General features: G+C 33.2%; 1 protein-coding gene across 4 annotated transcripts in view; it reads right to left on the reverse strand.

The window, feature by feature from the left end:
• Positions 1 to 16,344, reverse strand: part of LOC108903516 (neurotrimin-like) — a 149,481-nt gene that overhangs the window by 67,293 nt on the left and 65,844 nt on the right. For all 4 annotated transcript variants that reach the window (XM_018705735.2, XM_018705734.2, XM_018705736.2 and 1 more), the window contains 2 exons: positions 14,952 to 15,055; positions 3,242 to 3,449 (listed from right to left, as the gene is read on the reverse strand). In XM_018705735.2, the coding sequence (XP_018561251.1) occupies positions 3,242 to 3,449; positions 14,952 to 15,055 (312 nt within the window). The remainder of the gene's footprint in view (positions 1 to 3,241; positions 3,450 to 14,951; positions 15,056 to 16,344) is intronic.

The raw sequence follows: 16,344 nt of genomic DNA on the forward strand, positions 1-16,344 counted from the left end.
AAAAAAAAAAGGATTGTTGATCGGTCTGAAGTGAGTGACAATAATAATTATAAGAATAGAATAAGTACATGTTTGTAGCATAGAATTAAGATAGAGCAGGTTAAATTAGGGAATAGAAAAATTTAATAATTTATTTGTCATCATAAATATCAATAGAAAGTTTGAACCCAGATCACACTATATTATTTAATTTTATTCAGTTTAATCTAAGAACCGACTTCTGAGAAGGGAACTCATGTTCTGATAAAATTCATAGAAATTATTTGTGCAAAATTAACAGAATAAATTTAGTTTTCAATCAAATCAAAAAAAAAAAGGAAAACATTAATAAAATTATAAGTTAATTTTAAATCCCGAATACTAAAACCATTTTCATCTTTGAATTACCATTTAAATTATATTGAGTGATATCCTGTGAGAAAAGCTAGCCTGGTAAGTGATCAATTATATTTCATGAATTAATAGAAAAAGTTACAACATTTTACTGGCGCTCTATATACTAATACACACCAATACACAAAACAGAACAAAGATATTTGTCACAATTGAAGCATCACAATATATAGGAACTTTTAGACTCAAAATGAGGTCTTCTACTGATTCCTGAAGTCCTGCTATTTAAATGTGAGACACCCTGTATATAGGAACTTTTAGACTCAAAATGAGGTCTTCTACTGATTCCTGAAGTCCTGCTATTTAAATGTGATACATCCTGTATATACCTATTTCTACAGTCTTTTCAACAGTGTAAAGATCCAGAGGGTGTTACGTTTAAGAAAATATTCGGAAATACTACATTCAATTTTCTTTGTGGTAATTACTTTTTATTTAGCCTACAATAATTTACCAACGCATTCTACGACTAATTGTAAAAGAAAATGTTTATATTTTTTAGTTGGTGGGCCCTGTTTGTTGGTAGAGTGAGGGGAAAAATATACACCCCAAAGGTGAAGAAAATCAGTAAAATAAGAGTACACAGAGACAATTTTTGATCAAAGTAAAAATTAACTATATTTTACATTCTTCAATTACAAATATAACATTTTTTATACAATTATGTCCCTAAAAACTTATTACTTGTAGATTTTATTAGCCTAAGTAATTTTAACAATTAATTTGTGATCATCAATATCATTTTTAAAACATACTGTGAATGAATTGGGTGTTTACAAATTCTGTTTCATATATTTTCATATATGTGACATAGGTAATATTTAAATCACTAGTGCTCCAAAATGATACAACAATAAAAAAACAAGAGTACCTATTGCAATATATGTATTTCTAATTTTTGACTCGTGTTGAAAGGTTAGTAAATAAATACATTGAAACATTATTTATCAAAAACACTCTCAATATGAGACACCTCTGACAAAACTATATATTTTTTTATTCATTAGATTTCCAATATAAGTGAACTGGTTAAAATTGTATTGTTCAGTAGTTCACCTTCAAGAGACAAGGAATGACAAGGAATTAATAAAATGTTCATGCGCTGAATCAAGTACATTCCCGGTAAATCGTGTACATTCTTCTGTACATCCTTAGAACATCCCAATATATCCTGGAAGTTCTAAAGAAATCCTCGTACATCGCCTAGAAATCACAGTACGTCCTCATAGGCGTACGCCGTAAATCCCCAAGCGCCCCCTCCCTTCGTTTATGCCCTCGCTTTATTCATTTCAAAAGTACGTGTGTTAATTTTGGCACGAACATTCAGTAAGAGTTCTCTTCGGAGGAATATCGGCGGGGCAGCACACCCCGCAATATATCTTCCCCTTTTTGTAAATACGTCGACGTTAATGTGGGAAATCTGTTGCGAGAAGGTTGACGACACGCTTTTTGCAGCCCGGCCTCCTCCGTTTCCCTTTATGCTATCCTATTTACAGAAAAAGAACAATTTACATTTCGCACAAAGAAGTCGACATTGATTAAGGCTTTCACTCTCACTGTTATCGTATTAGCTTTTTCTGATGTCGAATGTTTTATATGAACAAATAGCGATGTCGATAGCGACTGTTTAACGAGCCGTATTTTTTTCAGTACGATTATTTTTTTTCAAAAAGTCATTTGAACTTGTAATGTAATTTTGATCACATGTTACATGATGTATAGACAAACCGAGGCTATTGTCAAATTTCTCGTAATTGATTTACATTGCTGACTTTTAAGGGTATTAGGACTAACTATAAAAAATATATATATTTTTTAATTGATTTAGATTAATTCGAATTCTAAAAATGTCATCAAAATTTCCGCGAGATATTATTTTGGATTGATTTCGAAGCCCAGCGATTTTTACAGATAAATTTTCATCTATATCTCAAAAATTAAAACTAAAAATACTTTTTTCCCCTTTATTTAGCAAGTTAAATGCAGCTGTATTCATTTGAACTGAAACACTTTATAGCATTGAGGGCACTAAATAGGTTTATATTGCAATTCTGCTGTATCGTAAATGAATAAATATCTAACTAGAACACACCGTACGAAACTATCTAAATTCTCTGGGGCCTAGCTCGCAGCGGAAAACCCGCTCTTCGCTCCATATTAAACTCGTTAGTTTATTACGCCTCTTTACGTGTCAATTCGATGTCTCTTGCAGCGAGGCCAAAGTGCACTCCACACAAAAGAAATGAGAAATATATTACCTCAGCCTTCATCTACCACCTTTAGGGTATGTGAATTTTTCATAGACTTTGCTAGCGATTTTTCCGTGTGAGATACTAGCACGGCGTACAGCCAGGAGGAGTTTATTCATGAAGAAACTCATTTAGAGTAACCGTCTTGTTTTGTTTGTGTTTGTAATGGACTGATATTTTTCAGCAGAGCAAAAAATGCAATCATTTATGATTCCGTGCACACGGAAATGGTTTAGAGAACGGGTAGATGGTAAGTAAATCATTTTCGGTAACAAAACTTGACAAGTGGAACGGTTTCCGATCCCATGCGTAATGAAATACCTTGTATACACGGTGTTCAACATTTTCCAGGTGGAAAGATTTAATTAGAACGCCCTGTATTGTTGCAGAATTTATATAAGTACAGAAATCCCTCAAAAATGCGGTAATTGTACAACAATTTTTAACGAAATGTTTGAAACAATTCTGTAAAAGAATGTCTATTCCAAAAGTTGGGTTCAATAAAATATAAATTATAAATAAATTAATCGCTGTTTAATTCGCAATATTGGCCGTTTTTTCTCCGTACAAAATACTATGCGATATCTTGGAGCACTTACCCACGACTTGCAGGTACCCCTGCCGTGACCTCATGGGGTCCGTGTTGACCTGGCACATGTACCAGCCTCTGTCCACCTCCTGCACGTTCTTGATGTGCAAGTACCAGGAGCGGTGGTCGTTGTACGACAAGGAGATACGGGGGTTCTGCGTGATCACATTGTGGTGGATTGATAGGATAGTCTGGGTATCGACCCGCACCCAGGCCACCTAAAAGAAAATAGAGCGTATATAGAAAATTTATAGTAAATCCGTCACTTCATGTAATTAAAAAGGTGTCGCATAACAATATATAATTGAACATACATAATTCGTTATGTATTTGAGTCATTCATTCATTTTTGTGTTTCGTACGAATAGATTTCCTAACAGATCTTAAAACACTGATCTGTTTTAACTTAACCATTCAGATCAGTGTATTTTCCATCCGCAAATCGCCAACTGACCATCTCAAAATGGCCCAACTCATTATGTGTAAAATATTTTACATTTTTTGATAGGTATCTTTCAGTCTACTGATGGTATGTATTTGGAATTTTGGTGTCAGACTATAAAAAATTTTCGTTAAATTTGTTTGGCCAAAACAATTTGATGGCGTCATTCTGATATAACGACAAGTTTGAAAAAAAAAACGTCAGAGTAAAGAAACTCTTTTCTTATTAATGTTTGTCAAATTAAGTGAAAGACGGGTGAAAAACAAACTATTCAAATAAATATACTGATATAGCTTTTCGGGCCATTCGTAGACATTTATTTCGTGTTTTATTAATTTGATTAGTTTGATCAAAATAAATTTGAATGCATTGAAAGTAAATTTTAATCTGATTTTAATCAAATTATTTTTATCAAAAAAATTTGATGAAAATTTGACAGTCTGGCACAAAGTTTTATGGACAACGGACACAGCTATCCAAAATTAAGATTAAATTTCTGTATAGGCCAAGGGATGGTTTAGAGAGAACAAGAAATTAATGTTGTCACTAACTTTGTTAACGGTTTAGCAGATTACACAGCTATTTAGATTCATTTGTGGCGTGCAGGAAGCAAAGTGTTTTAACTACCTGCTACCAACAGGTATTGAAGTAAATAAATAATATGAGTTGTTTAAATTTATATTTTCATTTAACATTATTGAAGAGTATGAGAAATGTTATTATTAACCGCAATGAACTTTGAGCGACTTTTACACACTGGCGGGCGTTAGATTGTATATTACTATTCAAGACTTATTTTATTTATTGATTTACTTAAACTGTATTTTATTTTCAGTTTAATATTCCCAAAAGAAGTAGCGATTACCCTCGTAATGGTTCAGAGCGTCCATTTCAAAATACATTTTGCTGATCAAGGGAAAAATTGTTCACTCAAATGAATAACTTCAGTAAGGCTTACTCTTAATATATAACCACATACTTGTGTGTAAGGTAATTTTTAGTTTGTAATTTTATATAAAATTTGTGCAATTCAAGTCGACAGGTACCGTTTTTTCATATTTTGCATCGCAAGAAACTTACGTGCAGACAGTACCTAATAAAACATATTTAACGACATTGAAAGATTAAGATTCAATCAAAACGCGTAAATATTAGTAGGTAATTAATGAGAAAGAATATTTATAAAAATGTATTAATTGCCGGTTCTCAGAAATCGCTTGCGCGACTGAAAAACTCGGTATGTATATTCGTATTTATCTAGTAGCAACTAATTAGCGAGGCTGTTAAAGTTAATATCTAAACATGCAAATCCTGAGCTCTGTATTTGCCTTTCAAGATCGCACAAAAGCTTAATCTAGGTTTAGAAAACAACCTGGGGCTGTGTAAAATATTGAAATAATAATTTCTGGGATAGTGTGTTAAACACTGCGAGGTTGGAGGGGCAATCTCGACAAAATATCATAGCTACATAATCACGCATCTCCTTGTCTGTACAAATAACAATTTATTAATATAGAATAGTTTTGTTAGAACTAAGAAAGATCATATTAGGAAAACGTCTAGCTTTATGGAACAATACATCTACACTAATGCAAAAAATCAAAGGGTCAAAAGAATTTTCGAAATTTTTCCGTGATTTTTGACTGTGAAAAATGGTCATATCGGGAATTTAAAAAAGCCTTTTGAAGCTCTAAGATTCTAGTTTTTAGATCTTTCGGTCGATTTTTTAGGAGCTACGGTCATCATCCATTTCTAAGAAATAGCGCGACAAAAAATTTTTGCAAATTTTCTTTTTTTTTCAGATTCCACGGATTTGGAAAAATTTTTTTCAGCTAAGTCATGGACCAGATAGCTTGTTTTTTCAGCTTCAATTTCCTTTTTTGTTTTAAATTTCGATACGATCATGTTTCATCGAAATATAGGACTTTTAATGGAAAAGGATCATTTTGTCTTCAAACATATTCATCGATATCTCGGCGACAAATGGTTGTACAGAGAATTGCAGGACAGTTTCGAAAACTGGAATAAATTTCCTATAACATGCTGCAGCAACTTTTCGGAATTTTTTTTTTCATCTTTTATACGAATTTAAAAAAACAGGAATTTATGGTTTTTTAGAAAATTGACGGCTAAATTAGAAACATTAAAGGAATGACTAAAGTTAAGCATGACTTTTACAGTTCGATATACCCAGAAGAACCCTATCAAGTTTCATCTCGATCTAGCTAACAGTCAAACTTTTGAAAAAATTAGAGCGTCACGTTTTTTGAGCTTACACTTCATAATCATGATTAAAATGGAAAAACATTTTTTTTTATGTTTTCTCACATTTTTTCTGCAAATAACGTATAAATTGATGAAAACAATTTATTTTTGTTTTTTTGAAAAACCTTCCGGACATTGAAGAAAACAATCCAATTGTTTCCAGCACGATTCGGCTTTTTCGTCCTATGCTTCTGTTCATCAACTTTTAATTATATTAAAATTAAAGTTGATGACCCAAACCAGATTTCAACCCCGATTCATACCGTCTTTTGAGACAAATTTCTAATTCATTTTTGTTTTTTTTTTCAAAATAAAATTCATTTCTTTTTATTTCATCAATTTAAACGTTATTTACGGTAAAAATGTGAAAAAACCCCAAAAAATAATTTTCCATTTTAATCATGATTATGAAGTGTTTAAGCTCAAAAAACTAATTTTTTCCAATAGTTTGACTGCTTGAAACAAAGAAACGGTTCGCTAGATCGCGATGAAACTTCACAGGGTTCTTCTGTGTATATCGAACTGTAAAAGTCATGCTTATCATTAGTCATTTCGTGAATATTTCTAATTTAATAATAATAATAATAATAATAATAATAATAATAATAATAATAATAATAATAATAATATTTATTTGTCCTTTATGACATTTTACAATGTATAGGATAAGTCATAAAAATAGTGTATAAACGACAATTTACACAGGAGTACAGAATGACAAACATACAACACAAACGAACACTTATAATTAAATACATAATCTTTGATGGGTCTATTACAAGGTCTAAAATATTCATGTAAAGTATAGAAACATTTTGTCTAGAAAAGCTTTTTTTTTGGCCAGGCAAAGATACAAATTTGTACATATGGCAAGTCAAGTATATTAAAAAGAAAAAGAACAGGACAACATACATCGATAGTGACAATAAAAAACCACAGTTAGCATCATTTACCACTTATAAAATCCTCCACACTATAAAAACCTCCAACTGACAAAAATTCTTTAGTTTTGTTTTTAAATTTTCTATAATCACTTATACATCTAATTTCTTTAGGAAGAGCATTGTATAAAATTACACAATTATAATATGAAGATTTTTTAAAAGCACTTGTGTGGTGGGAAGGAATATTCAACAGCTCACCATGTCTGGTCATATAGTTGTGAAAATATGTCCATTTATTAAAAAGACTCAGATTATTTTTTGTAAAAATTAGACATCTTAAGATGTAAATTGAGGGCGTTGTGAGAATTTGCTTATCCTTAAACACATTCCTACAACTCTCATTCACCTTCAAGTTGAAAAGTAGTCTAATAATTCTTTTTTGACATATAAAAACTCTTTCCCATTCACTACCTCTACCCCAAGCGAGAATGTTGAACGCTATGTGACTGTATACCATGGAATAATAAACATTAACTAAGCCCGCCTGATCAAGAGTATGCTTTAACTGCAGTATTGCAAAGAATGCTTTATTTAACTGACCACAAACATGGTCAACATGCTTATGCCAGGAGAGCCTAGAATCAAGGATGGTGCCCAGAAGTTTTACCGAATCTGACATGGTACCTTCATCGGACATGAGGTTTGCAGGTAGGGGCCTTTGAAGATGAAAATTAATGTATACCGTCTTTTTGGTGTTTAGGATTAATTTATTTCTATGGCACCATACACTCAATGAATCTACCACATTACATATAATTGTTCGGACCTCCTCAGGTGTATTTGCTGATACAGTAACCGTTGTGTCGTCAGCAAACATTGTTACATGACCATGCTCAATGTATGTTGGCAAATCATTGACATAGAGCATGAACAGTAATGGACCTAGTACGGAACCCTGAGGTACTCCAAGTGCAACCGCATATATATCCGATTTTTCCTCGTTTATATTGACTACCAGAGACCTATTTTCCATATATGAAGTCAGCCATGCAAGCATGCTACCTCTTATACCCAGACTGTATAATTTCTGGCTCAAGATCTCTTTATCGACAGTGTCAAACGCCCTGGAGAGATCAAACAGAAGTGAAACCACATACGCCGTCAATTTTCTAAAAATCCATAAATTACCTTTGTTTTTGTTTTTAAAAATTTGTATAAAAGAAAAGTTGCGATAGCTTGTCATAGGAAATTTATTCCAGTTTTCGAAACTGTCTTTCAGTTCTCTGTACCACTATTTGTCGCCGAGATATCGATGATTGAAGGTAAAAGGATCATTTTCCATTAAAAGTCCGATATTTCGATGAAATATGGTCGTATCGAAATTAAAAAAAAAAAGGAAATTGAAGCTGAATAAACAAGCTATCTGGTCCATGCAATGACTTAGCTGAAAAAAAATTCCGTGGATCCAGGAAAAAAAAAGAAAAATTGTAAAATTATTTGTCGCGTTATTTCTTAGAATTGCATGATTGGTTTGCATTAGTGTAACTAATATCTCGCAATCTTATGAAAAGGTTGGTTTTGAAAGAAACATAAGCAGCGGTTTTTTATAATTTCTCGCTCGTACAAAAATTGGGCATCTCATTTTACACAGAAAGAAATAATGGGTCTAAGGATGTCTATTCATTAAACAATGTACTAAGGTAATAATAATTAGTAATGATAGGATAATCTGTTTATTTGGTAATACAATAACTGTGTGTGCGTAAATAATATGTATAATGCACTAAACATTAAGTAATCAACTGTGGTACTTCATAACATATTGAAATGAAGCATATGTTGAACATAATGTCCAGAAGAATTATTGTAACGGTTTTTTTCATTATATTTACGTCATTGTGTACCCGAAACAGGTGAAATACAGTTCACATTTGCCAGAAATGCTCGGTTTTTAAAGCGTATTCTATCTACAAGGCAATTAATCGAGAGCAGAGCTTTGGCTACACCTGCAAGCTGCAAACAATTCAAAATTCCTGCATGCATAGCCCCATCCGATTTTAATTGGAACCATTAATCTTGGGATGATCGCTGCATCACAGTAGTCTGGTTAATTGTTCAATTCCGGGTTACAGAAATCAAGGTTCCGCCTATGGAGAAGGTATAAGCCACCAAATGGGTTCGGTCCTCGCGTGATGGATCGCTGGAAGAGGGATTATTGGATCTCGCAAACGACGGGCTAGAAATTCGATTTCTTTGTCTGTTAGACTATGTATGATGGCAGGAGCGGGGTAAGGAGGTAGGGAGGCAGGGCTTTTTTCCACGAGGGTGGCAGTGATTTTATCATCCCGCAAGTAATGCGGTTTTTGTGTTGCAGTGTGAACGCAGGATACCCTTTTTAAACGAAATTGTCAACAGTAATGTATTTACATTCATTATACCTACACTTCCCTCTGAAGTGAAAAATTATTTTTTTACATCCTTTTATTACTGTTATGTCCAAAATATTCGACGTTTCAAAAAAAAAAAAAAAAATTGAAAAAATAATTTACATTTTAAGACGCGGCAAAGTTCACTTAAAGATACTTTTTCTTGAAAATATCCAAAAACATAAGTATTCCGTTTCGTTGAAAATTTACAGACTCTTTTTAAGGGTAAAAATGGGTTTTTATTATTGTTTTCAATATTGATCGTTAAAGAAAAAGCGAGTGGCGGATTCCTTTATCAAAAAAATTAGCCGGTTGTGTTATTCCCGAGTTTTATGATGGCAAGCTTAGGTTTGGAGCGACTACGGGTCACTCAACGCAGTCGCGTTCAAAGGATAGATAGCATTTACCTTATAATTACTTTATAAGTTATAACATGCTTTTTGCTAAATATATACAGGGTGTCCGCAAATTTCACCGACAACGTTTGACTGCACATTCACGACGATAAATAAAGACGATCTACGAAAAAAAGTTAAATAAAAAATGTTTGGTTTTTGAGTTACAAGCCTTCAAAGTTGTCAAAAATAAAACTAATTTAATTAATAACTTCATAACCCTTTTACCGATCGCGTTAAAATTTGGTACATTTATTTGGACCAATATTGCATATTATTTCTTGAAGCTTCAGTGATAGTTTTCTCTGGTTACCTCTCCCTTTTAGCGGTCAAAACTTTTACAGTGGTCGTATTTTTTAAAGCGGGCGGCAACATTGAAAAAATCATTTTATTTAAAAAAAATATTGTCTCTTGAGAAAATCGCCTACAGAAAGCCATTCTTGAGTAAAATGGCATTATTTGCATGTGTGTACGTTTCGATTTAAAAGTTTGATTTCAGTTATTAATTAAATTAGTTTTATTTATGACAACTTTGAAGGCCTGTAGGTAACTCAAAAACCAAAAGGTTTTTATTTAACTTTTTTTTTTCGTAGATCGTATTTATTTATCGTCGTGAATATGCAGTCAAACGTTGTCGGTGAAATTTGCGGACACCCTGTATGTATGATTACGTATTTACCGGCATAATCATTTTTTAAATATTTCACCTAATTTTGATTTTTTAGTTATATTGAACGACTGTTCAACTTACTCGTATCTCTTATAATTTTCGAGATCAATTTAAAAAATCGTGTATTCTCTGATTTCTGCTTATGCTTTATTTTTTTTAGGAGTATTTTATTTAAATCTATCAATAATAATCTATTAGGTATATCAACAAAAAAAGCACTTCAAAATGCAAGAAATGCCGTGGAACAACTACAAAAAATATTTTATTATTTGCTGTCTTCAACATTATGTGTTAAATAAATACTTTTTAAACGAACATGGAAACTAGTAAATACAATAATTATGTACTATGTCCTCAATCTCGATTTAAAAAGTTAAAATTTCAACATTTCGGAACTTCCGATTGGAAATTTTGGATTGAATTTCGTTTACCCCGGCTGTTTTTTTTCCTTTTAAACATTGTAGACTCTCTTGCGGGGGATATCTTAATGCATCTCCCAGTGCTCCAAAGATCGAGAGGACATGAAAAATGATAGGGAAACTATCCATTAATCACTGTCATCTCTGAGCAATCCCGAACTTTATTTGACCCATAGAAATATTTCTCCTTTTATAACATATCGCGTACATTTTAAGACATTTTGTTTTTGTGCGGAACACTTCCGACATAGAAGAACGTTCCTCGCTCGACTTCACAAATTACCCTTTTACTTCCTCGAGTGCCGGCCCGATACAAGTTTCGTATCTGATTGGAAGTGGCGCGTTTTTATAACTCCTTAAACATTTGTTGAGTTACAAGCTTAATCGACGGTGTTATGAGACTTCGTTAAATCATTGGAACTAAAAAAATCGGTCTAAAATTACATTCTTAACTTCCGTTAGTCTCGGTTTCCGATTCCTATAATTTTATTACATCTAAGCTGCAAAGGAAATAGTAATTTAAGCTAATAGGTAAAGCTACTACGCATGGCACGCCTATGACTCTGAAAGCTGGGCTGTGGCCTAAGATTTATATGTCAGTTTAAAGAAATTCAGCCGGTTATTGAAAATTCCGTTTGAAAATAAAGAATTGCGGACGTTTCTGTGGCTCCAGTCTGTAGGTAAAACAAATTTAAAAAACCCCATTTAATTAGTATGCCACAAAAAGAAACAACTCAGTAAAAAAGATTTAATAATTATGCAGATTTTTGTATTTTAAGTGACTGGAAGTCAAAGAGGAGAAGAAATGGGATGGTTTGCAGAATATCGTGTATGAAACAGAGCTTTACAAATAAAAAATATATTATCTTTTGGAAGGTAAGTATCAAGTATACTAAGTTTGCCACATCGCAATACAAGCAATAAAAGAAACATAATTTTAATTGTTTTTCAACATCTTTTAATGATTCAACTTTCAAAATTCCAAAGCAGGTTTAAGTTAAAATCCGTTTTTATACAAAATGGCTGATTTCAGCGACAAATACTAAGAGTACTTTTATATGTAAAATTGAACGGTCATTTAAATCCAGATATTGCGCCCTCTAACATTAAATAAAAAAGTAAGTAAATATTTGATTTTCTTATCATCAATGCATCCTCCCAGTTCCCCGAATTTCGTCAAATTACCATGCTATTGAACAAAAATTTAATCAAAATACCTACCAAACAATTTTTTTTTGGACGCTCTGTATCTTAAGAACCAAGCCGTTGCGGTCTCATGTTCATATGAACTTTTTATCTTAAAATTAGTCAAAGATTCACCGTTTACTCACCTGCACTATAAATCATCCGCTACACAAATTCAACTACTGTCAATAAATCCTTGATACTAATCGGTAAAACGTTTGTGCGTTCTTTAATTATGGGCGCCGTTCTTACAATTAGAACAAAAGGTTATTTTTTACGAAGACAAAAGATTTTAAACATTTACTTAATAGGGTTTATCGAATAATATCGTCCAGTGAAACAAATCCCCGAGTGTGACAAGCTTAACAAGTCTAACTTGCATTGCCTGCAGACGAGGTCTCGGAAGCGGCAAAACCGACATTTATCTCATATTTCCGACGTTTTCCTGGCGCACCATCGACATCGCACATCTGCCGTGTGAATATGCCCCCGGCCCCGAAACAAATAGACTCGCTCACCCAATTTGCCGCGGCGCGTCGTCCTTCGAAAAGGTGTACTCGAGGTACAAAACGAAAACACGACGGTGTACCAATCACCCAAGCCGGGCACGTCCCGGTCCCGCACAACTTGCTATTCCCGTCACGGACGGCTCCTCGAGAATCGCACTTCCATTTTCTCGACTTTGTTTTGTTTCTGGGACTCTTATTGTTTATACGCGGGCGGGATGTACGCTAATGTTATTATTTTCGAGGCGATCTGCGGAATCAATTCGCGTAGCCGTTCGCTGTTCCCGGAAAATGGAAATCGGCTCAGCCCGGCGAGCGATCGTTCAAGATGTCACTTTATATGATTACGATTTACGGTTTCATAACGTCTACGGTTGCCGGTGACGCCTGCTGGCTGAAGCCCAGACGTTGCCAAGGAAGATGGGTAGCTGTGGGGGGAAAGCTTTCTAATTTGATGTTGGAAGAAACAATGCACCAAAAAGGGAGCCAATAGAACCGGTTTACAGTTTCTTACGAAAGTTAGAAGAAACAATCTAGAGTTTAACAAATGTTTTAAATTTGTTCCATACTTTGTTGCTGATGAAATGTCAGTTCGAATTCTAATATGTAAGCATTCCAAGATACGAGCGGATTTAAAATTTTCGCTCAATTTTCCAGGTTCACTCACAAGAGATCTCGAGCTAGTGCTAGGCAAGGCAATACCTACAAAGACAAGTCAATAAATTGACTTAATTATATTATACGAGAATCTGCTTCAAGTAATGTAAGAATGAAACAAAAATATAGGATATACAATATGTGTCAACAGCCTTATCTGCCACAACAAATGAAACTCGGCTTTAATTTCTCTCAGATTCCAGTCAAGGCGGCACTGAGTTGCTGAAGCGAATTTGCTTTAAAATTCAAATTTAACAAGTACCGATTCCGAGCGGTTAAATTTATTCCATCACATCATCTGCTCTCGGTTTCGACAATGTAGTCCTTATTTCATCTTGGGATATCGAGCCTCCGAATTGGTGAATACTTAAAATGTAGAGTGTGCGAAGGGAAGGATAATTTAATAGAGATAAAGGACGAATTATGCCAGACATAAACAGCTTGATTGATTGGAAAATGATTAGAAAAACTTTGCAGTTCATCATTCCCTCCTTATATCGCCGTGATATTAAATTTTTTCAGAGGCAGTTTAAAACTGATTGACAAATCGTTGGTCTTTTTTTTCTCCAGATATCGAGTGGATATATAATTAATCAACTTTCTGTTGCCTCACGCTGAACCCTAGTTAAAATGGGCTGTATAGAAAATATTCCTTTAATTAGTGTCTTATAGCATTTTCAGGAAATGTATGCATAAATAGTTCATATTGTATATATATTCATTTTTTTGTGTCATTTGTAGATACATCTTCTGTTTAAAAGAGACACCCCAAAATATTTTTTAGAGAGAAGGTCGTGTTTACTAATTTTTTACATTATTCAACATGTCACAGGCCAATTAATATAAATACAATTAATATGAACAAAAATTATACAATAAAAACTGGAAAATAAGTTGAATATGATGATGTATGAAAAGAAATAAAAAAAATGAAAGGAGGAAGAAAATACATATATGTCAGTAGAAGTAGATCAAATGTTCTACCTAAACATTGCAAATACTGTGTAGTGAAGAATGCCCTTTAAAACTTTGTCGTGGACTGCGTATAAATCCTTTATACGCATTGCCGAAGTTTAATTTTTTGTCAAATATAACACCGAAGTCGCAAAAATATTCCGGTCTGAAGAGAGTTTTATTAACCCATTAGCGGCCAAAGGTGCGTAAATGCACCCTTTTATAATATATTTTTTTTTGAGATCATCCGTAAAATTCTATGCTTTAATTAAAAATAATAATGTTTTAATATCATTTTTTTTAAAAGAAAATAGATGGTATATAAAACTTTAAAACACATTTTCAAACAAATATTGTTCTAAGTTAGTAAACATGCGCGGACAATTTTTTTTTTTTGAGCCAGATATAAATCATAAATCTATTTTGATAGTCATGTAGTTTTTTTACTCATGTTTTCAAAACGATGGTCATAATCATATATACAGGGTGTCCTACAAAAGAACCGACACAGGTGCATGTAGAGGTGTCCAAAATATTGTAATTTAACCAAACTTACCTATATACAAAGTTGCACACCTGAGGGGTTATTAGCCCCCATTTGTATTTAAATGTAAATTGTTTTTAACATACGTATCATTGATTAAATTCATGTTATGTTGAAGACGATGATAGACATTGATAGCAAATAATTTATTTCTACAGTGTAAGTAAATTGCTGAAATGTTGATATGATCAAACGAAACCATATTGTGCAGGACCGTACAAGTCGCAAAAAGTAATTTAATTTGTTGTCAAGGATAAGAGTAAGTCAGATAAATAATTTTTTGCTCTGTACCTACCTACTTACTGTTCATCAAATATAAAAAATTTCAAACGCGATGACTGCCTATTAAACTTATTATAAAAAAGTTACTCACCTTAAAACCGTTCAAGTTATCCACCACACATGCCAAGAGGGCGTCACGACCCACCGTCACTGTGACGTTGGGGATGGGCTCTGCGAATCTCGGAAAAGTTGGATCTGCAACAAGCGTGGCTGTCAGAATTATCAGAACAGTCAATAGGACAGTATAATAAAACGATTAGTATAAATTGCGGCTTTTTTTTACGAGTAAAAAGCTCGGATTGTTTTTCCGCCTTTTGTCCCGGACTATCTGACAATTCACGGTTTACACAGTAATAGAATGATAAGGGTCGGTGGGCCATCCCCTGCCCTGCATCCGGGAAAATGGCCAAGTCGCTCAAGTGAAACATCTCGCTGCTTCAACCGGATCGAGTTGTTTTGCTTTCCGGACGGCCGTTCTCCCCTACTTTCCAATTATATGCATGTCCTCTTTGTGCTCGAACTGGTACACAAGTTTGAGGTCAGCGCAAATAAAAAAAGAGCGGCATTCCGTATGATTTGTGTAATATCTGGAGAGGGCGAGCTTGTGGTGTCGAAAGTTATATTGTCCTTTTTGAACTTTAATATATTTGGATTATTTTTCTATTAATATGTATTTACGCTAATCAATTCAATATACATACCTATATATCACAAAGCAACATTTTTCTTTTATATAAAAAAATACGTTTTAAAGCACTTAAGTAGATACCTTAAAACACTTGAATATTTATATGTACAATACAACAGGGCAATAGGGTATAACTTTGACTGAGGGTCATATTTATCCAGAGGCGACTAATAGATGTCGCTGCACCATAATAACGGTAAATTTAAATGCTAATGGTTTAAGTAGATAATTAAAATTAAGGTGAACCATTAACAGCTGTTTCATGATGACCCATTACTTATGAAACACTTTATCACTTGGTTAAATGAAAAAGTTAAAGCAATCATTTTTAAATGTGTCACAAATATCTATATAAATTCAATCTGTTATGAATTCGGAAATATTTATGTACGATGTAGGTACTTCTGATTCCTTTTGAATGCGGGAATTGAAGTACGCGTAGTACACACAAAAAAGTAAATATTCAAAGAGAGAATGCAGATTTTCTCAAGTTTTTAAATAAACAATAGTATCAAACAGAGAAAATATCATTAAATTAAGAAAATGATGTTTCTTCAATTTAGTTCTTGATTTTCTTGGAATATTACTTCACTGGGAATAATATATTCTCAGTTTGAGTATTTAACAGAGCTTAATTGAAATAGATCTGGAATTAAAATGAATACGAGGCTCACTATTTTAGATCCACTTGTTTCTTGAAGGAAAGAAACTATCATTAAATTGAAAAAACGATGTTTCTTCAATTTAGTTCTTGATTTTCTTGGAATATTAGTTCATTGGGAATAATATATTCTCA

Source organism: Anoplophora glabripennis, unplaced genomic scaffold, assembly GCF_000390285.2.
Source record: "Anoplophora glabripennis isolate ALB-LARVAE unplaced genomic scaffold, Agla_2.0 scaffold163, whole genome shotgun sequence".
NCBI classification, from domain to species: Eukaryota; Metazoa; Arthropoda; class Insecta; order Coleoptera; family Cerambycidae; genus Anoplophora; species Anoplophora glabripennis.